This window comes from Suncus etruscus, chromosome 14, assembly GCF_024139225.1.
Source record: "Suncus etruscus isolate mSunEtr1 chromosome 14, mSunEtr1.pri.cur, whole genome shotgun sequence".
NCBI lineage: Eukaryota > Metazoa > Chordata > Mammalia > Eulipotyphla > Soricidae > Suncus > Suncus etruscus.
The window spans coordinates 13,031,445-13,053,446 of record NC_064861.1 but is presented as its reverse complement, the minus strand read 5'-3'; the positions used below and the strand labels follow the sequence as shown (position 1 = coordinate 13,053,446).

The 22,002-nt window shown below is 39.5% G+C and overlaps 1 protein-coding gene and 1 pseudogene across 1 annotated transcript; one reads left to right on the top strand and one right to left on the bottom strand.

Annotated features, from left to right (window-relative positions):
* Positions 1–238: 238 nt before the first annotated feature.
* LOC126027927 (DNA-directed RNA polymerase II subunit RPB7-like) lies at positions 239–754 on the bottom strand (annotated as a pseudogene).
* A 19,339-nt stretch (positions 755–20,093) lies between these two features.
* TRAM1L1 (translocation associated membrane protein 1 like 1) lies at positions 20,094–21,652 on the top strand. Its single transcript, XM_049786937.1, has one exon. The coding sequence runs from the start codon at positions 20,110–20,112 to the stop codon at positions 21,229–21,231; it is 1,122 nt and encodes a 373-aa protein (XP_049642894.1). The 5' UTR covers positions 20,094–20,109; the 3' UTR covers positions 21,232–21,652.
* The last annotated feature ends 350 nt before the right edge of the window (positions 21,653–22,002 follow it).

Sequence of the window (22,002 nt, the reverse complement as noted above, 5' to 3'; positions counted from 1 at the left end):
GAAGTTGTCCAGCTGTTGCCGCTGGAGCCATTTTGACCCCTGGCCTCTTCCCTCAACAAATACAGACAGCTTTCTGGGAGCCGAGACTTTGGGTGGCTCCTGACCCCGGGGATGACCACCAGCCCCTCACAGAGGCATCAGAAATTCAGTAGCCAACGATGGCTCTGTGAAAGACTCTCCTCTGCACTCTGTGGACATTGCCATCCCTTGTAACAACGACCAAGTGGGGCCATGGCACTCAGCTCACAAGCCCCCAGTAATTGTCCATCAGAGAGCCCATCGCCAAAATGTCATACTTGTCCACATGGGTGCCCACGATCTTTAGCCAAATGTCATCTTCCTGCTGAATCACCATGTCCTCATCCAGAGTCTTGTATCACGGAGGATTGGAATTAGGATCAAACTCCATCTCTGATGGGATGGAATGTTACGAGATGAAGCTGGACATGGGTCCAATTTCAGTGAAGACTCCGACCTTGTTAACTTGGGTGATGACAATGGCATTCACCACCTCCCCTTTAAAAGGCTGGAAAACAAGGCCTTGTACTTGACTGGAGACAAAGCCTCTGCCCGGCTGGATCACACCAGCACCAATGTCATCGAAGGGAGTGACGGCGACCATAAAGCCATACTTGCCCATGCAGGTGCCCTCCACTTTGGTGAAAAGCTTCTGCTTCACGGTGTTGGGCAGGTTGGGGCCGAAGTAGCTCGGGTGCAGCAGGATGTCGTGTTCCAAGGAGATGTGCTAGAACATTTTTGCAAAGGCCCCAGCAAGGCCCCTGGGTCTGTCTCATAACCTGTCCTTTATAGGCCAAATAGAATTCACGTGGACATGAGTTTCTAAAAAAAAAAAATTCCCAAGACTTAAGAAGAACCTTGGCATTTGAACGGGGGGGACAAGTGTCCCCCACAAGCTATAACTTATTCAGGGGACAGAAGTGTCCCCCAAAGTGCATGCCAAACCAGAGCCAGAAATATTTCCTAAACTGAACTTTATCTGGGGGACAGTAATGTCCCCCTATGGTGGCTCCCTAATCAGAGGACAACAGTGTCCCCACAAGCTGCACATTGTATCCTGGGACAGAAAATGTCCCCCAAACGACATGCCAAACCAGAGGCTGAAATATTTCCTAAAGTGAACTTTTTCTGGGGGACAGTAGTGTCTCCGTATGGTGGCTTCCTAATCAGGGGACAAGAGTGTCCCCTTAAGCTTCACATTATATCAGGGGACAAAAAGTGTCCCCCAAACCGAACAGGAAAATGGGCAGAAATAACTTAACTGAGCTTTATTGTAGCTTCATAATCAGGGAACAATAGTGTTCCTCCACAAGCTGCACATTATATCGGGGACAGAAAGTGTTCCCCAAAGCGAAAAAAAAAAAAACAGGGGCAGAAATATGTTAACTGAGCTTTATCTGAGGGACAGTAATGACCTGTATTGTGGCTTCCTAATCAGGGGATAACAGTGTCCCCCCCCAGAAGCTGCACATTATATTGGGGGACAGAAAGTGTCCCCAATAGCAAACAGGAAACCAGGAGCAGAAGTACCTTAACTGATCTTTATCTGGGGGACTGTACTGTCCCCCATTGTTGGCAATTGAATTGAGGGACAACTATACTCCATAGATTATAGCTTATATTGGGGGGCAGAAATTGTCCTCCAAAGGGCACACTAAACGAGGGGCATCAATATCTCCCAAACTGAGCTTTATCTGGGGGACTGTAATGTCCCCCAATGGTGGCTTTTTAATCAGGGGACAACTGTTTCCCCAAGCAGCACCTTAGATTGGGGGACAGAAAGTGTCCCCCATACCAAACACTGAACCATGGGGTTGAAAACTCTTTCCAAGGGAGTATTTTTCTGGGTGGCAATATGTCCATCACTGGTAGCATCTAAATTGGGGGATAACAGTGTCCCTCAATTGCAGCACCTTAAATTGGGGACAGAAAGTGTCCCCCAAACTGGTCACTGACACGGGGAGAAATATCTCCCCAACTGAGCATATTAACTAGGGGACTATAATGCTCCCCAGTGCTGGCTTCGAAATAGGGGACAACAGTATCCCCCAAAAGCAGCACCATAAAGGGGGGGACAGAAAATGTCCCCCAAACTGGGCACTGATGCAGGAGACAGAAATATCTCCCCAACTGAGCATATTATCTAGGGAACAGTAATGTCACCCAATGCGGCATCTGGATTGGGGACGACAAAAATGTTCCCCTATTTTAGCATTTTAGACTGCACATTTCCATTGGCTGCTCCATGTTAGGATGATGGGAAATGCCCAGGGTGTAGCAGGGTGTGGGTTCTGCTGGACTTGGGCCAGGCATTCCCCCTCAGATTTTACTTCAGATGTGTCCAGAATTCTGGTCCAGGGAAGAGGCGCCATTGACAAATGCAGGCCTGCCTACATGAGGTCCTGTCCTTTCTCTGGCACCACATGGGTCACTGAAAAGCATACCAAATGAGAAATCTAGCAGACCTCTCTCCAGGCCCTGAGGCTCAGTGAAACACTTCCGAGGGGTTCATGAAAGAACTCAATTCTTCAAGGAAACCCTTGTGGAGAGGGTCTTACATGCAGAATCAGACACTTTGTGTGCAAACATGCCAATCTCTTGGCTCCTCCAAAACCTAGTCACACTCAACCCTTAACTGTAGGAGCTCCCAAAGCCAAATAAAAGTCAGAACTGCCATAGCACACATTGCATGTTTCTGGGAGACACCATGGCAGCATCACTGCTACAGTTGGCTCTGCGACTGAATTCCAACACTCTTTGCTTTGACTGGAGCATCGCGGATCATTGGAGGCAGAGGAGAGAGGAAGGGAAAGAAATTATCTGACATCCTCTGTTCTGTTTCCTCCCTTGTTCAAATAAATGGCAATGGATCTGCACCAGGCTATGTGCGTGTGTGTCACTGAACAGGGCACAAAGCTCTTTTGCCAGCACAAAAGTCTGCTTCTGGATTGTGGAGAATTTGTCTTAGAGGCCTCTCTATGTCCAAGATATCACCTGCACCCCCAGATGAGGCCTGACAGTGGGACCCAGAAAAGTCCCCCCTATTGGTTAACAGCCTCACCAACTTTTCCTCCCAGCCAGGAACTTCCACGGTTTCTCCTTTTCCCTGTTCTTTTGTGGCCCCTCTATAGGGCCCACCAGGACAATCCATACCTGCCCACTGTCACAGCTGTCTGTTGCTGACCCTCTTGTGTCTAGATAAAGTCCTGCATATATATATATATAAATTATTTATATTACATATTTTTATTATTTATATTTATTTTATTATTTATTATTATATTATATATTTATATTATTTGCATAAATATATATTTATATGCACATACTCATATATATAGGATCTACCACAGCACTGGGCCCCATTAATGAGGCCCTTCATTTTCCACTGAGCACCCCAAATAACCCAAACCAGCAGGCACATTTGTTTGCCATCATTCCAAATTGCCTTCGATTCTCAGCCAAGTGCCTGCAACAAGAAGAGGGTAAGTGACTCAGAAAGCAGCTGCATAGCAGAGGCTGTACACAGGGCAGGGAGGACAGGGATGAGTGGGGCTAGGCACACTCCCCATTCATGTGTGGGTGGGTACACACTTGAAGATGGCGATGTGGCATATTTGGGTACCTTGTCATCAGGCCACAGGACATCTAGAGGGTACCAAGAAAAAAACCAGATAAACTGAGAGAAGGTGCGAGCTTCCCCAACACCACACTTGGGTGTCCTGCTAAGCACGAGGATGGTCCAAGTCACAGGGAAATGGGGACAGGATTTCAAGGCTGGGGACTTGCTTTGGAGTCATGGAAGAGCCTTCCTGGGGAGCTCAGGAAGGGCAGACAGAGGTGGCATGGGCAGGGGGCTCTAAGGTCCAGTAGACTTGCTGCCAGCAGTGGGAGGAAGCAGAGAGTGAGAAGAGGAGACACACAGAGGGAGCATCTGGGACAGGAGCAGGAGAACATAAGAGGGGAGGTCCTGGGAAGGGTTCTGGAAATGAGAGAAAAAGAGGGGCCATGGGGCTGGGACACTCTCCTCCCTCTCATACTGGCCTCTCAGTACCAGCAGGTTCCGCATGCCTCCAGCCCTGCTCTGCTTCATCTGCCAGCACTCTTCTCCTTTTGAGCCCTCCCACCCAGGCCTAGGTCGATGATGCTTGGGTGCCATTTGGAAGGACAGAGTCAGGTGAGAGAAGATACTGTTTGACCCTGGAGGGGCTCAGCTAGGAGGAAGGTTGGAGATGGTGGGGCCACCCAAGACCCCTCAGACTGCAGGAAAGCTGGGCTCCTCACCAGGCAGCCTGAGCAGGTAGGCTGGTCCTTGTGAGTCAGCAGCTGGCCATCATGGTCACAGGGTGTATGACTGAGAGGGGGGGCTCTGCTGGTCAACCTCATCACTGAACTGTTAGATAAAATTATAAGACACCACCCTTTGATCTGTGCAAAAACCAAAATTACTAACCTCAGAAGACTGACTTTGACATCCACGACTTAACAGAAATTTTCCTGAAACCAATAAGAAAGAACCTAGCTTAGGCTTCAGCCTACAATTTGTACAAAACCCAAGATCTCTAATTCAGAGGTCTGACAACACGATTGAGCAGAACTTCTGGAACCGTAATGAATGACTTCATCATAGGTTTCATCCTAGGATCTCTGCAAAAACCAAGATCACTAAGTACAGATGATTGTCTATAAGTATAAAGTAACAGAACTTCTAGATCCATAAAGACTCTATTTTAGACTTAGTCCTGACCTGTGCAAACACCAAGATCTTTAATTACAAAGAAAGAATTGTGGCAACCACAACTAAGCACAAACTTGATAATGAGCATGTCAGGTGCCTCTAGTTGTTTCCATGATGGTATGCTTCAAGAGTGAAGAAACCCTATATTTCTTAGGCCGAGGAAATTTTCTTTTCAATTCCCCCAATTCTTTTTTTTTGGGGGGGGGGGCGGTCACACCTTGCAGCGCTCAGGGGTTACTCCTGGCTGTGTGCTCAGAAATCACTCCTGGCAGGCTCGGGGGACCATATGGGATGCCGAGGGGTTGGAACCACCATCCTTCTGCATGCAAGGCAAATGCCTTACCTCCATGCTATCTCTTCGTTCCCTCAATTTCCCCAATTCTTACAGTGCCTATGCAAACAAAAAACAACAAAAAGTCACATAACCTTGCCATACCAACCCTCCTTCCTTTTATTTTTTCTCTTATTTTTGTTGCTTAGTTGTTGTTTTTCGCTTGTTTGGGTTTTTTATTTATTTTTATTTTCCCTTTATTCCTAAATCAAAATAGCTCCTAGATGGACTCCTTTCAGCTCCCCCCCCATTTCTCTCTCTCTCTCTCTCTCTCTTTTTATTTTCCCAAATAACCACAGAACTTTTATTTGTTTGTTTTTGGGCCACACCTGGTGATGCTCATGGGTTACTCTGGCTATGCACTCAGAAGTCGCTCTTGGCTTGGGGACCATATGGGACGCTGGGGGATCAAACTGCAGTCCATCCTAGGCTAGCGCTGGCAAGGCACACCTTACCTCTAGTGCCACCACGCTGGCATAATCACAGAACTTGAATCATCTTGTTCTGCCTCATCACTTGAGGGGAAAAAAATAAATGGATAATACCAGAAGCAGAAGTTACATGAACATTGAGTGGAAATAAAAAATGATCAGACCTAAATATCGAACCTGAAGTCAACAAGAGAATTAAGATACCCAACCTACAACAAGTTATATACAAAGGAGACTTACACTAGCAGTCCAGGGGACAAATGGTGGAGGTTTGAGATGATTGCTGGGAACGGCTGGAGAAAAGAAAACAATGGTGGTAGGAATGGCCCAATTCACTATCACTATGTACCTTACATATAATTGTGAAAGACTTGTAATTCACATTTGTCACAATAAAAATAAAAAAAAAATGAATGTGTAAACAATGGTCGTAGCTTATTTCCAGGGTGAGACATGGAGAGCTGGGAGGGTGTCCTTTCACTTTGGGAGTTGGCTGGCAGTTTGCTGGTGTAGGAGGAAGGTTCCTTTTCTGAGGTGTTAAGAACTGAGGGTAGAGGATTAAATAGGTGGGAGATAACAGATCAGGTTTGAGGGGATGAGAGGATAAAAGAGGTTTTGTAAAGTGGTAGATGAAGAGTAGGATATTAAATAATAGAAAACATATAATTTAGACAGGGATTATGTACAATACAGTTTAAACAAACAATGGAGTCCAACATGTATACACTCACACATACATAGACAATGAAATATATTTATAGGTTACAGTTGAAGCCTGATGACCCTTATGGAATGGGTAATAGCACTTTAAAAAAATGTAGCTGGTACTTGGGGAGGGGTTACACGAATTTTCTAGGCAATTCATCGATGGTGAGGATAAAAGCTTCTGCATTTAAACTATGCATGAAGCATTCTTAGAACAATCATAATTTTTATGTCTAGGGTACTAAGCAATATGATAGTGGCTCTGTGAGAGGAGTCTACCCCATGGTGTATTGTGTACCATGACTTGAGCATCCAGATTCCTTTCCTGGAAGCAAACTGACAATGTGGGCATTAATTTAAAAAATATATATATAAAGTGGTAAAATATCCATAGAATGTGATTTTTTTGAATGTACAATTGTGGAAATAATTCATTTGAATTCTTTAAATTCAGGGTTTGTCAAGATGTTTTATCAAAATACAATAGTTTTATTCCTAAATTCATTGACATAGAATGCACATAGTAGTGGTATCGAAGAGTAATAATATATTCCTCTTTATATTTTTTGAAGCTTTAGTAAGTTTAGTTATTTTTCACATTGATCAGCTCTTGCCATTTGAATGAAGTGCAAATTACAAGAGCTAATGAAACTGCCAGAGAAAGAGACCAGGCATCCACTGCTTGTGATAACATAATATAGTTATAAGTGAATTAACTTGACTTCAATCAATAATGTAAATCAGAGATTTTGAAGAAGAAAGGATAAAAAGATAAAGCCCAATACTTATAGCACAACAAAACTATGATTAAAAGCTAATACCAAAAGAAAGTAGAGAGTAATTTTAAGCAAAGGAGGCATTAGGCCACCAGAAGGAAATTATTTAAATATAGTCCAAATGGTTGGCTAGCAATTTGTTAGCAATCTCAATTCACAGCTGTTACTTTGCTTTTGCCAGAGTGCCTATTAATACTTGTCCTTCTAAAAGAAAAAAAAGTGGATTAATCTTTCAAATTTTTTGAAGTAAACTGCTTTGTAAAGGTAAAGAAACAGGTAAAATTGGTGTATTGAATGAGTAAAATTTTCCAGATAAAATAAATTATTGATAGATAATTTACATTTGTTAACTATAGCAAAATAATTACACATTATGATTTAAAAGTAATGAGTGATTTTCACAATTTATGTAATTTTTAATTTAAATTTCTTACAAAGATGATCTATTTTTTACAACTTTATTTTAGGAGCTGTGTTTACAATACTGTTAATAATTGGGCTTCATGTATACTCTGATCCCTCTCTACGCCTCCCAAAGTGTTCACTTCCCTCCACCATCTCAGTGTCTCCCCATTACTATCTTAGTCCCCTCCTTCCCTGTTCCCATAGCTACCTATCAATTTTCAATTCCTGTTGCTTTTGGGTATTTGGTATTTCTTTATATCTACATATATCTATATATGAGAGAGATCATATATCTATATCTAGCTATAGATCTATATCTCTATATATGAGAGATCATTCTATGCCTGCCACTCTGCTGCCTAACTTCACTCAGCCTGACACACTCCAGACCCCATCCACTTAGCTATTTCTTCAAATAGTCGCAAAGTCCTTGTTGTGTTTCAAATTCTACAAATTCACATCTAACTGTAACCACCACTATAGGTAATACACAGAATATTTATTTCCCTTAAACTTTACTAGTAACTTCCTTTTTCTTTCAATACACCATCCCAATCCACTGTCAATTATTGTCAATTTTGAGGAAAACCAATGAAATACAGGTGCCATTTAATCTATTTCATATTCTTTTTTAAGGGGAAGCAGGATGAGATGAGGGTATACTTGGAAGTTCTCTACTAAGGGAAAAGTGAAGTACTAGGGATTGAACCTAGGCTCCCTCCATATGCAATATTTTTGGTTAATATTGTTGACTGTTATATAACATTTATTAATGTGGTTAATTTTTTCAAAAATTATATTTTCTAACTATACTATTATACTACTTTCTGAAATCAAGCAATGTAAGAATCATTGTGCCTGATCATGATCCAGTTTTTAAATTTTGCATCTATTTGTTGCTATTAGTATTTTTTAATCACATTTAGCATTTAACTGTGGCTACTCTTGGTTCTGTATTGAAGTGTCACTTTAGGTAATGCTCTGGAGACCATGATGTACAAGGGATCAAACCACCTGCCAAGCATTCATTCATCCTGTTGAGTTATTTCTTTATTGCCTTAAATTTTGTATTATAACTTGAGACTAACTGGATCCATGTTTTAATTTATTCTCATTAGGGTACGATACTTGCCTCTCTTTTATTTTTCTCAAGTATTTAATATTCTATTTATGATGCCATGTCTGACAATAGTACCTGCTCACGGGTTTTTTTTTTCTGGTATAATATTTTTAATTGAACTTAGATTTTATAGTATTGTATTATACATGCTTAGTGTCTGTTAGAAATATTATGTTATATTCAACATGTTGCTTATTAGATAAATAGTTCTACATCAAAGTATTGGAGTAGTATCTAAAATATGCTTAGCTGGATCTTAGATAGAAAAATCCAATACTCAATTAGTCAATTAAAAAAATACAGAGCTTTGTTAGAATTCAGTATGCTAGTAAAAATTTCATTGAATGAGAGGTGGATCAGCACAGAAAAAATATGGCTCAAAATTATGTACCTTGATAACTTTTCTCACTAGTTAACACATTAAAAATGCATCAGTTCTTTTGAGAGAGAGAGAGCCACCTGAGAATTTAAAAGTAACATTAGCACATTTTAACTTTCCTTGTTTTCAAATATATGTTTTCTTTGTAACAGAGAATGTAATAAAGATTCCTTTTGACCTCGGATCACATATAATAAAACATTTTTCTTGAATTCAAAATAACTTTTCTCCCATTATTTAATAGATTGTGGGAAAGCATGAAACTCATTTTGTCTATTTTGTAACATTGTCAAGAACTTTTAGTGGCAAGTATCAGAAAGACAATAATATTAAATGGTGGTGAGCCAAGGCAATGGATACAGGAAATGGATTTCTGCTCTCTAGCAGTAGTAGGCTATAACTGAACCTATTTTAGAGCCTGTAAAAAGGGCTGCTGGAAGGAATACAAATCATGACTTCCACAAAAGTGACATGTACTGATTGATGTATTCTATAGAAGGGAATTTGTGAGAAAGGTGGTATGTTAGGGACATTAAAATCATTTTTCTTGTCAGAAATAAATGGTTCAAAGTCTTCTTTGCCCTTGCCAACGTGTTGTAGGCTTTGTTTGTCAAGATATTTGTCTTTTATAATGCTGTATATGAGACAAGTTTTGAAACTTTTAAAGTAAATATCATCCACAAAATAAATCAATGGAAAAAATCAGAGATCTGTCATTAATTATTCCCAGGACCACTGAATATAAAGTAGCTCTTCTCTAGGCTAAGATGCAAACTTTATTTTTGGATACATATCAAGTCAAAGCTGGTTATTCTGTTTAGCCATAAAATTGAAACCCCTTTTTGGTGCACGCTTTTCTGTGATCAACCAGAATTCAAATACAGCAAAAGATAAAAGTATACAATGAAAGTATGCATTGTATACTTTCTTCATAAATGTAAGTTTAATAGATAAAATGGTAGGGATGAGCTTAAGTCTGGTTTTCCTTTATATTTCTTGAATATCAAATGATTAAACATAGTAATCTAGGACAAAATATTTGATTCATTTTCAAACCATTTATTTTCATGATAAAATTTTTTTGTTGGCTGATTATTACTTCTTGCTTCCTGCTGTAATCATCTGCAATGCTTTCAGATATATGAACATTCACACAGATTTTTTTCTCTGTTTGCATCATTTGTTCTCTTTAGACCCTTGCTATTCTCAGTGTACAAGTATATGTGGGAGGATGAATAATAGCCCCACACAGATGCCATATTCTAGTCCCTAAGCATTGATATATTACCATTTATGATATAAAGGTTAGTGTGGTGAAATAAATTATGGATCTGACTTAGGAAATTATCTTGTTTTATCCTGGTGAGCCCAGAATAATAAAGAAGTTTCATTCATGATATGAGAAGGTAGCCAGACTTAGATAAAATGTGCTAGTTAATGCAGAGGCAAGGTGATGTTATGATTGGCTTTGACTATAGTGGACTGGACCATAAGCCAAGGAATGCGGGTGATTTCTGTAAATTAGAAAATACAAAGGGCTGGATTTTATTCTAGAACTATCATATGGGAGCACCATTTTACCAACAATATGCCTTTAATTCAACAAAACCTATTTATTTATTTAGTCTTTTCATACCTTGAATTAGAAGGTATAAAACTTTTTATGATTTAATGAGCCAAAAATAGTTGTCATTCACATGTTGGAGATCCACTGTTGATCAGTTAGTTATTTGGTCCCTAACATCTGTATTATATTTTCTGCATGATATGAATCTCTTGCACCATATTGTCCCCTGGACCCTCCAGGAGTGATGCCTAGGCATAGAGACAGGAATAAATCCTGAACACTTCATGAATGGCTCCATATCCAAAACATACAAACAAAATAAACTGAATAAGTATATTTAGATAGTTCTCTATAAATATTTATTAATAATCTGTACTATAAAATTTATCTTGGAAAATTATTTTTAAAAATGTTTTCTAAATAAAATTTATTTTATCATATAGAAGAAAATTTAGATGAAGAAATTTAGTAATTGCCTTCAGCTTATAATAAACAGAATGAATTTTAGAAAACCTTCCAAAAGAATGAAATGTTTCTCCTAAAGGTGAAGAATTTAAAATATTATTCTGTTTTAAATTTGATAATACTATATCCTGAAATTAAATTTTAAAAGATTCTTAATACTGATTCTATTTCAGACAGTAATATAATTAGGGCTAAGTGTTTTAGTACAACTTTGCATTTACATATTTTATAAGCTAAATATAGAAGTCTTACTCTTCAAAATATATTTTAAGTGTATTGTAAATATATTAGAATGCAAGAAGGTTAGAAGTAAACTATGGAAGATATTTTCCAAATTTTTCTTAACTTATGAAAACTATGAATTCATAATTTGTAAAATATAATTTATTAAAATAGATACATGAACCATTCCTTCTCTGAAAAAGTATGGTCTAATGCTACTTCTGGTGAGCATTAAATAATTTTATTTGTATTTGTAATTAAAGTTTAATAAGGTCTGTCAATAAGTTGAGTGAAGAGTTAAGTACTTTTGAATCAGACAGTGTAATTAATTAGCATTTTGCAATATAAAAATTCAAAATTATAACTTGTTTCTATATGCTTTTCACTTATAATTTTAAATAGACTCATAGAAGATTAGGGGATTTTTAGAAATAACTCAGAAAACACTAAATTCCTCCACCAAAGTGCAAACAGATATTTTTTCAGAAGACATCAATCAAATATGTACAATTCAATTAAACATTATTCATAGAGGAAATACTCTCATTTTCACAGAAGTATTATTTTAGGTATAGAAAAATTTATAAATATATATTTTTAATTCTTTGTCACATATTATATAGCCCAAATAAGTAAAAAATATTTGAAATGATGCTAGAAACAGAGGAATGTTTATCATTAGTTTAATTCACAAATTCCAAACTTTATTAAAAAATTCAGAAACACAGTAGTACAATATTGGCACTTTTGTACATTTGCTCTTTAAATATTATTTCAAATAGAAGCCAAGGTGTTCTACTTAAATAACAATGCTCAAAATTTTGGAGATTTACCAATCAACCTTTGACCAAGTTCAAATCTCTAACTGTTGCATTTAAAATTTTACATGTTGACCCCTAACAGAATTTGTTTTTTATGTCATCCCTTTATCCCTTCTCCATTCATCTAGAGTTGATGAAATTATCACAAGCAGATAATGTTTTATAAATCTAGAAAGTTGTCCTTTGGATATTTTTGTAATTTTTCTATAACTTCTTACTAACAGCTATTCAAATATCAATATATAAGATGCTTTCTCTGACCTCATACCACTCCCCTTATACTAAATAATTATTCATGCTTAGACTTAATTTTCTCATTTTCTTTGTTTGTTAATTTTTGGTCACACCTGGCTGTGCTCAGGGATAACTTCTTGAAGGTTTAAGGGACTTTAAAAAAATACTGGGAATTGATCCTAGATTTTACTATTTTTCTAACCCTGGATTTTATCCTCTCATACATTTTCCTAGTTTTTTCTACTAATAATTTGTAGTTACTCATTATAGCTTTCATTCTCTATCTCTGATTATTATTTAACATCCACAAAATTAAGTTTGAATTTATTTTTATTCAATAATGAGAGCCCATGACACATACTGAATATTGATTTTTAAGTTTTATCATTTAGTCATATATTAAATGGTCTAGAGGTTTTATCTTTTGATATCTAAGCAGATATCTTTTGATATTTTAAAGGGTTAGTTATAAATAAATCAGTTTGCAAAAGTCACTTTAGAATTTTTGAATGTTATATTGAAATTTATGATGGGATTTGTTTGGGCCACACACAGTGATGTACAGAACTTACTCCTGGCTTCGTGCTCTAGAATAAATCCTGGAAATGCCTGGGGATCAAATGGTGTGCCAAGTCTGTAAAGTGCTTTTACCACTGAGTTATATCTTTAGCATAAACTTTTTCTCATTCTGTTTATAATGAACCATATAGTGCAGTGGTGTTGTTTCAGTACAGATGATCAAATCCCATAGCATCATACAAACAAAACAAGTGTTTTGCTTTGTGAACAACATCTCTGACCATTCATTGTGTATTTTACTTACAGGCATATATATTTATAGGTTTTCTCAGTAATAAAATCGGAAAAATGAGAAAATGAAATAAAAGAAATACTTTTTGGGAGGGGGGTTCACACCAGCAGCGCTCAGGGGTTACTTATGGCTCTAGCTCAGAAATCGCTCCTGGCAGGCTCGGGGGACCATATGGGATGCCGGATTTGAACCACCGACCTTCTGCATGCAAAGCAAACACCTTACCTCCATGCTATCTCTCAGGCCCCCAAAGAAACTCTTTAATTGAATTATTCAAGACAATTCTAGTTAAATCTGTGGAGACTCTGATATAATGCAACAGTTAAATTATATTAGCTTTGATAAATAAAATTAAGTATTTGGTAATTTAGACAATCATGGCTATTAAGTATAAAAATTGATTTAAAGTGACTTCAGTCTTTTCTAGTATGCCTTTCCCTTCAAATGCTTTTTTTTTTTAATTTTCACTTCTGCCAAGTTTTTATGGTGGGGCAGATCTGGTGGTACTCAGGGTTACTCCTGGCTCTATGCTCAGAAATCACTCCTGGCAGGGTTGGAGGACCATATGGGATACGGGGTATCAAACCAAAGTCCATTCTGGATTGGCTGAGATTTATTGCTATGCTATTGCTCTGATGCCATCAAATGCTTTTTGTTGTTTTGGTCTTTGGGCCTCACCTGGTGATGCTCAGAGGTTACTCCTGGCTCTGCGCTCAAAAATCGATCATGGTTTTGGGGGCCATATGGGACATCAAGGATTGAACCAAGGTCCATCCCGGGTCAGCAGCAAGCAAGGCAAACACGTTATCACTGGGCTACTGCTCCTACCCTTATCAAATGCTTTTTTAATTCTAGCATTTAAATATTCAGTTAATTACTCAATTCATCCAAATTTAAATTATTAAAATACTGCTATTTTAGATCTATTATATATATATTTTATTGTATGAAAAATATACAATATTGTTACTGTATACTATAGACAAATATTGAAAGACAAGGGAATGTTTATATTATATCATTTTAAGTATACTTTTGAGTATCCTAGCAAAATAAAGATTAGTGTTATTTTATTTCTCCTGAAAATTACTTTCAAAAGACATATTAGTCATTTAAAATATTTTGTAAGTTATTTTAGCCGAGTTATATATAATTTTATGTATTTAATATAATTATTAAAGCATTATACTACAAATTAATTGAAAGAACTAAATATTAATAGAATTTAAGATAATATACCTGAAATCAGTAGTAATTTTTGTTAATGGTCTCACATCAAATGTTTCTCACAATCAGGTCAATATAGCATTTTAAATGATATCTTCCCAAAGCATAGCAATCTTTGTTAGAGTACACATACATTGAAAAACTCTCTCCTCTTGGTTCTAATGCCGAATTAAAACTGTTAGTTTTTTGAAGAACCATAATACAACTATGTGTTATGTATTAATTAATATTAATACAATTAATAGTTGTGTCGGATAGTACTATTATATAATAACTGGCATGTTAAAACTTATTTAAGTCTGACATGTTAAGATTATTTGATTTCTAGATCAGCTATGTATACCACTATTGTATAGCACTCCTTGTATGCTGGTGAGATAATAGGTCAATTCTCACCATGCTGATATTTTTAATTTCACAGACCAACAACACACACTTGAATTATTCAATTTGTGTTTTTTTTGGGGGGGGCCATACCTAACAGTACTCAAAATTTATTCCTGAATATGTACTCAGGCATTATTCCTATGGTGCTCTGGAGACCATATGTGATTGAACCCAGGTCAGCCATGAGCAAAGCAAGCATCCTACCTTCTCTATCTGTACTGTCACTCTGGCTCCTGAATCTGTGTCTTTGAAGGAGCAAAGAAATTATTCTTTTATTTTCTAGGAGAGATGATTGAGTTCAAGTCAAGAGCTAGTGAAATTCTTGTATAGATTTATAATTGCTATTGATATTAACTCTTGTATGAATCTTCTTGAGTCATTTCTGGAATGGAAATGTATAATGCATTTTCTCCCACCATAAAAATGAGCAAGTCTTAAGCCTTGTTCCTTTGGTTCACAGGTCTTCATATCATGAACAAGATTAAGAAAGGTAAGTGCCCAAAGTGATGAGATCTAATTTAGCTTAGAATTACCTGAGTAATAAATATGAGCTTGATGCTATATTGGCATGAGACTTTTGTTTGCAGACAGGGGGATTAGTGTATATTTCATTTGAAATGAAACAATTCACTGCCCCGGGAAAGGATTTAGCTGCTTAAAGATTTAACCATAAGTACTCACCTGTTATTAAGAGGTGGTACTTAGCTCCTCAGAGTCCCCCAAACCACACATTAAAGCAAGCAAAAAGGCTTGTGGCATATTTGAAAACTTAAATGAAACACTATGACTTCCACTATTATGTTACACTTTTCCGAGTGTTTCACTATCAAATTAATATTTTGGGGCCCAAGTACAGCAAGTGGGGTATTTATCTTGCATGGGGTACCTGGGTTTGATCTCCAGTATCCCGTATGGTACACTGAGCCTGCCAGGAGTGATCCTTGAGCACAGAGCCAGGAGTAAGCCTGAGCTTACTGTGCATTGTCCAGTGTGGTCAAGAAAAATTTTTTTTTGTTTTGTTGCTTAGTGCCAACATGTGGAGAAGGGATTCTGGTAGTTTGAGCAGCATTGGCAATGGGAATTTTCTCACCCGGAGAAGTTGATTTTTCTAACAGTTAGTGAGTACTTACTGAACTATTTGTAATTTATGGAATAATTTACAGAGCCACTTATTTGGTTCTTTTAAGCCTTCTTGAAAATTATAGGCAAGTATGAATTAGCTTTTTCTTTAAAGTTTATCCTTTATACCTCATCTCACTGTTTTTGCTTATTACTGAGTGAGAAATTTTACAGGTGTAGCAGCAGCAACCTATTTTCTGATTGTTCCATATTTGAAAAATCTCTTAATTCCATTTGATCCTTAGAATTTTTGCATTCAAACTATTTTCTTTGCTAAGTCTCATGTATTTAAAGCCATATGGATACTAAATATTAGTAGCAGTCTCCAGGGAACATTCAGACAAATTTCTGGAGCAATCTATCCATCTTTCTCTGCAAAATTGCTTCATTTAGCAAATTTCTGTAGCTTCAGTTTCTCTTAACTCCTATCTTGCCTCAGTTCAGCAGAAGTCTCTAGGCACTTCTTGAATTTCCTAGTACAGTGGATTGGAAAATGTTTCCATGAAGATAATCAGGCTAATTGTCAGCCTGAACTCACTAGCCACCCTCTTTTCCTCTTTTCAAGGTCTAGCAGCCAGTGTTTTCCAGTATATAAATAGTTGCCTAGGTTTCCAGCTATTTTCTATACCAATGGTTGTTCAGTTGCAGGTACACACTCATTCTTAGAAACAAAATTATCCATCTGTATTTTATATAATTTTCTTTAGCACATGTGTCAGAGAACTTAAAGAGAGGATTCCCAAATGTACTTAATGATGAAATAATAATACTGAAAATTATTTTTGTAAAATATTTTTATAGGTTTAATTATTTATCAAACATTAACAATAAAATAACTGAAAGCAAGAAATGTTTTATATGCACTATCCTGTATTGTGTATGTAAACATTTTAATGGGATTATTAAGTTACTGACCCTACTCTGATCAGTGATTGTGCCCTAACGTAGGGTGTGACCTGGCATTCTGCTCCCACCCTAGGGTGGTACCTGATTCTGCTCTCACTATTGAGTGGTACCTGATCCCACCATTGGGTAGTACCTCATTCGGGGGCATAAAAGCAAGGGTATGTGGAAGGCAAGAGGCTTGTTTCCTGGGTCCTATTCTTAGGCCTTTTGGCTTCAGCCTCTTCACAGAATAAAGAGCTGTTTTCTTCGGAAGCCTGACTGCCTGTTGGCTTTCTTCCCACCGCATTCACCTCAGAATTGCCGACTGAACAGGGTAACAGACGTGTGATCCGAGCTGGAGGAGAAAGGCCTCATCCTCCATCCCTCCATCAGTCAACCTCTTCAGGGGCTGACTTGCAACATCATGCAATATACTACCTATTCCAATAATTCCACTAATTTTATTCTTATACCAATAATTTTAAAAGTTTTTACATTTCACAATGAATTTAATGTAAGAAATAACTCAAAAATTCAAGTACTTAGGCCATATTTAATATAGACTTCAAATTGAAAAATTTTTTTTTTTGGTTTTTGGGTCACACCCGGCAGTGCTCAGGGGTTATTCCTGGCTCCAGGCTCAGAAATTGCTCCTGGCAGGCACGGGGGACCATATGGGATGCTGGGATTTGAACCGATGACCTCCTGCATGAAAGGCAAAATGCCTTACCTCCATGCTATCTCTCCAGCCCCCAAATTGAAATTTTAGCTCATGGAAAAGCATTTCTTGGAGCTGGGCGGTGGCGCTAAAGGTAAGGTGCCTGCCTTGCCTGCGCTAGCCTTGGACGGACCGCGGTTCAATCCCCCGGTGTCCCATATGGTCCCCCAAGCCAGGAGCAACTTCTGAGCACATAGCCAGGAGTAACCCCTGAGCATTACCGGGTGTGGCCCAAAAAGAAAAAAAAAGAAAAGCATTTCTTACAGGTTTTCAGAAAGAAACTATGACTTGGTGAGTTATGCTCTTGAAAAAACAAGAGGGGGAGAGAAAGCTGACTTAGATTTAAAATTGAGATCTTATTTTATATTACTCATGATTGTCTTTGACAATACAACAATATTTCACTCTTGTCATAAGTATTGTTCTACTTAAGCTTTATACCTTTTTTGAGGTAAAATCTATCATATTTGCAGAGTCACATTTGGAGAACCTGTCTATAAGGTCAATTCTAGGGCCAGAGTAATAGCACAGTGGTGGGGCATTTGGCTTCCATGCTGTTGACCCGGAACACACCCAGGTTTGATTCCTGGTGTTCTATACGGTCCTCCAAGCCTGTCAGGAGAGATTTCTGAGAGCATAGCAAGGAGTAACCCCTGAGAGATGCTGGGTGTGGCCCAAAACAAAAACAAACAGAAAACCCCACTCAAAAACACCTCACAAAACAATAAAACAGTTGTAGTAAGTCTGCCATAAAGTGATGATAAATTCTGCCATAAAGTCTCTAAGAAGATTAAGGAATTCTGTATTTAAATTGATCAATTTTAAAAACATCATCCCAAGTATACCTGACACTTCTCACAAAGCCCTGAATCTTTCTTAATTCTTGTGGGCTGCCTACTACAAATCTGAATTAGTATTTTGGTTTAAAAGTGCTTTATTTTTTAAATCTTCCACTATATTTTATTCCTTGCTTATTTAGATAATTTCAAAGAACGCTCATAACAGAGCTGTCAGTACTAAAAACTAAATAGAACATGACAAAATAAAATGAAATAAAAATCATCAATAAAATGCAGTGCAGTCAGGCTTTCAGGAAAGTATTTAGCCACTAAAGAATTATTCAGAAAACAGAGCTTTCTTGGGGCCGGCGAGGTGGCGCTAGACGTAAGGTGTTTGCCTTGCAAGTGCTAGCTAAGGAAGGACTGCTATTCGATCCTCCAGCATCAAATATGGGCCCCCAAGCCAGGGGGCAATTTCTCAGTGCTTAGCATCAAACAGGTGAGGCCCGAATCCCCCCCCCCCCCAAAAAAAACACCAAAAAAATAGAGTTTTCTCACCATGGAAATATAGTAGTTTTTCCTTAACACAGGCACACTTCTAAAACAAATCCTGTTCAGAATTGTTTGACTTCTATAAGAGATTCGAGTATAATGTCTGTTGATTAGAATATTTTGTTCAGAATCAAGAAAAAATTATCCAGGTTAAACCCATCTCTTGGCAGGTTGAGGCAGTAGAGAAATAAGGATGAAGAGCAATTGCCATTCAAAATTATTTGGTGCTCTATTCTGTATACCATGGAACCCCTTTCTGCTGAAATTTGATGTCCAAACTTAAAGTTTTCACTATCACTAAGGATTCTGATCTCCAAAGACACAGGAGCAACCAAGGAAATCCATTGCCCCATATTCAGTGAGAGACTGAATACTAACATGATATTTTCATTTTAATAGACAAAAAAGTCTTAGCTACAGAACAATTCATTTCTGATAGCAAATTTCTATGTAAAGTTCATAATTTTGAGATATGGGTGTCTTGTGTCAGAGAGCTATTAGGAGTTCTGAAGTCAAGACTTTTCTTTTCATATAAACTGACTCCTTCCAGCTATCAACGTAGACTTTTTAAAATGCAACGGACGTTGCACTTGACTAGAGAATATCACCACTGCAGTGATTATTATTGCTAATGGCAAGGGGTTATCTTCCACTTTGCTGTTGCTGCACTAAACTATTTCCAGGTCTGTCTGGTTTACCATTAGAGACCAGTAGTTAAGCACCTATCCTGCTATTCTGGATGCAGACTGGTTATATTATTTATCCTTTGAGTGCCTCAGTTTCTCTTTCTGCCAATCCCACCTCATCCCCGCCAAAGGCCGAGGTTATAACAGCAGAAGGGAATCAGTCGGCCTCGGTGGGTTTTCTAAAAGGCCTCCTTCACCGAGGCTAGTGCAGAGCAGCACCTGCAAGCTCCTGAGCCCTCCAAGGCTTTGCTCCTGCGCTGGGGCTCCGCAGCGTTTAGGCTCAGCGTCGCAGAGTTCCTGCCTGCCTCGTCCTGCTGGCGAACGGAGACGCCGCAGAACAAAATCTCGCAGGAGCACCTTGAACTTGGCGGTTCCCGGCCGGACCGCCCGCCGACCGAAGAGCCTGCGAGAGCCCCGCACGCCGCGCGCGGGCCTGACGCGGGCACCCGGCTGGGGTCGGGGTGCGGCGCCGCGTCTCCTGCCCTGCCTCCGCGCGCCCGGGCGCGCATGCTCAGTGCCGCTCGGCCCGCGCCTCCGCAGGCTGGCTGGCGGGGCTGCCGCAGCGACCCGGCCGGGCCGGGCGGGGGGCCGCGGGATGGGCTTCGCAGCCCCGGGAGCTGCAGCGGCGTCCGCGGCGCGGTGAGGAGCAGGAGCAGCCCGGGCGGGGCGGGGCGGGCGGGGCGCGGGCGGCGGCCGCTCGCCGGAGGGTGCGTCATCCGGGCGCGGCGCCACCATGGCGTTCCGGAAGAAGGGCAGCAAGAACCCCCCGGTCCTGAGCCACGAGTTCATCGTGCAGAACCACGCGGACCTCGTGGCCTGCGTCGGCATGTTCTTCGTGCTGGGGCTCATGTTCGAAGGCACCGCGGAGGCCTCGATCGTGTTCATCACGCTGCAGCACGGCGTGGCCTCGCCGGCAGCGCGGGACGCGGCGGAGCCCGCGGCGGCCAGGTTCCTCTACCACTACGGCGTCAAAGACCTGGCCACGGTCTTCTTCTACATGCTCGTGGCCATCATCCTGCACGCCACGTTCCAGGACTACGTGCTGGACCGCTTCAACCGGCGGATGCAGTTCCCCAAAGCCAAGCAGAGCCGGTTCAACGAATCGGGCCAGTTCAGCGCCTTCTACCTGGTGTCTTGCGTCTGGGGCACCTTCATCCTCATCTCGGAAAACTGCCTCTCGGAGCCCAGCGTCATTTGGCAGGCGCAGCCGCAGAACATGATGACGTTCCAGATGAAGTTTTTCTACATCTCGCAGTTGGCGTACTGGTTCCACGCCTTCCCCGAACTCTACTTCCAGAGAACCAAGAAGCAAGAGCTCCCTCGCCAGCTGGTCTACATAGGCCTTCACCTCTTCCACATTGCCGGGGCGTATCTCTTGTATCTGAACCACCTGGGCCTGGTTCTCCTCATGTTGCATTACTTTGTGGAGTTCCTCTCCCACCTCTGCGACCTCTGCTACTTCAGCGATGAGAAATTCCGCAAAGAGATTTCCTTGTGGGCCGTGGTGTTCATTGTGGGCCGGCTGGTGACTCTCCTGGTGTCTGTGGTCACCGTTGGCTTTCACCTGAGTGGAGAAAAGAGCCAGGATCCAGATGCTCTCTCTGGGAACGTGAACGTGTTAGCTGCCAAAATCGCCGTCCTGTCCTCCAGTTTCACTATCCAGGCTTATATAACGTGGAATTTATTTAGTGTCCAACTGCAAAGGTGGCTCGAGGGCGAGACTAGTCTGCAGATCCCGGGTGTGAAGAAGAAAAGAACTAAAGGCAAGACTTTGAAGAAAGGAACAGAGAATGGCCTGGCAACGTACATTCGAATTGACCCCCCTTATAAGAAGAAAGAGAAATATTCACAATGAGTTACAAGCGGGTGGCCTGATGTCCCCCAAAGAAGTAGTTCTCTAAGATAACGTCTTCACTAGTGATCTCTTTGAGTTCTTAAAAATAGTTTGTGCTGTTTTGATTTTTTTTTTTTTTTTGCGGTTGTACTGTACCATATTTTTAAAAGCGTTTGTGGGGTAGATAACTTCTGGTTACCACGCGTGGGGAGGTTGGTGTTAGTCTGAGCTACTTGTCATCTAAATGGTTTATGGATCACCCCCATCTTTCATTATTGACCTCGGGACATTTTCCTACTAATTTGTAGGGAGAACTGCAAAGATCCATTATACATCAGTGACACAATGTCATGTTTCTACCCATCCTTTAGGATATCAGCAGTGTGTCCAGTTTTCAACAAAAAACATATTCTCTGTGTTTCCTTTGAGAATAAAGTGGCAATATGCAGATGGATGTCCACGTGAATAAGGGATTTTATTGTTTCCTAATTTTTTAGGATTGTTTTTAGACTTTAACACGTAATAAAATTGTAAAGTCACCAAAATGATGGCTGTATTTTATAGATAGACGTTGTTAGTGTTGCATCCCAATTAAAAAAATACTAATGGATAACCACTGTATATTGTATCTGAATATCTGTAGTTAATGTAAAAAAAAGTATTATTAAAGAGGCAAAAAAATCCTTGTTCATTTTAGACACTTGTAAACAGGAATTAAGAATATTAAATACTTGTTACAAAAAGTGATCTCTAAGTCATTTTAGATATTTTATTTAGAAATACTTTATGTAG

Excerpts from the sequence above, each read along its gene's own strand:
- TRAM1L1 (XM_049786937.1), top strand. The coding sequence starts at position 20,110 with ATGGCGTTCCGGAAGAAGGGCAGCAAGAACCCCCCGGTCCTGAGCCAC.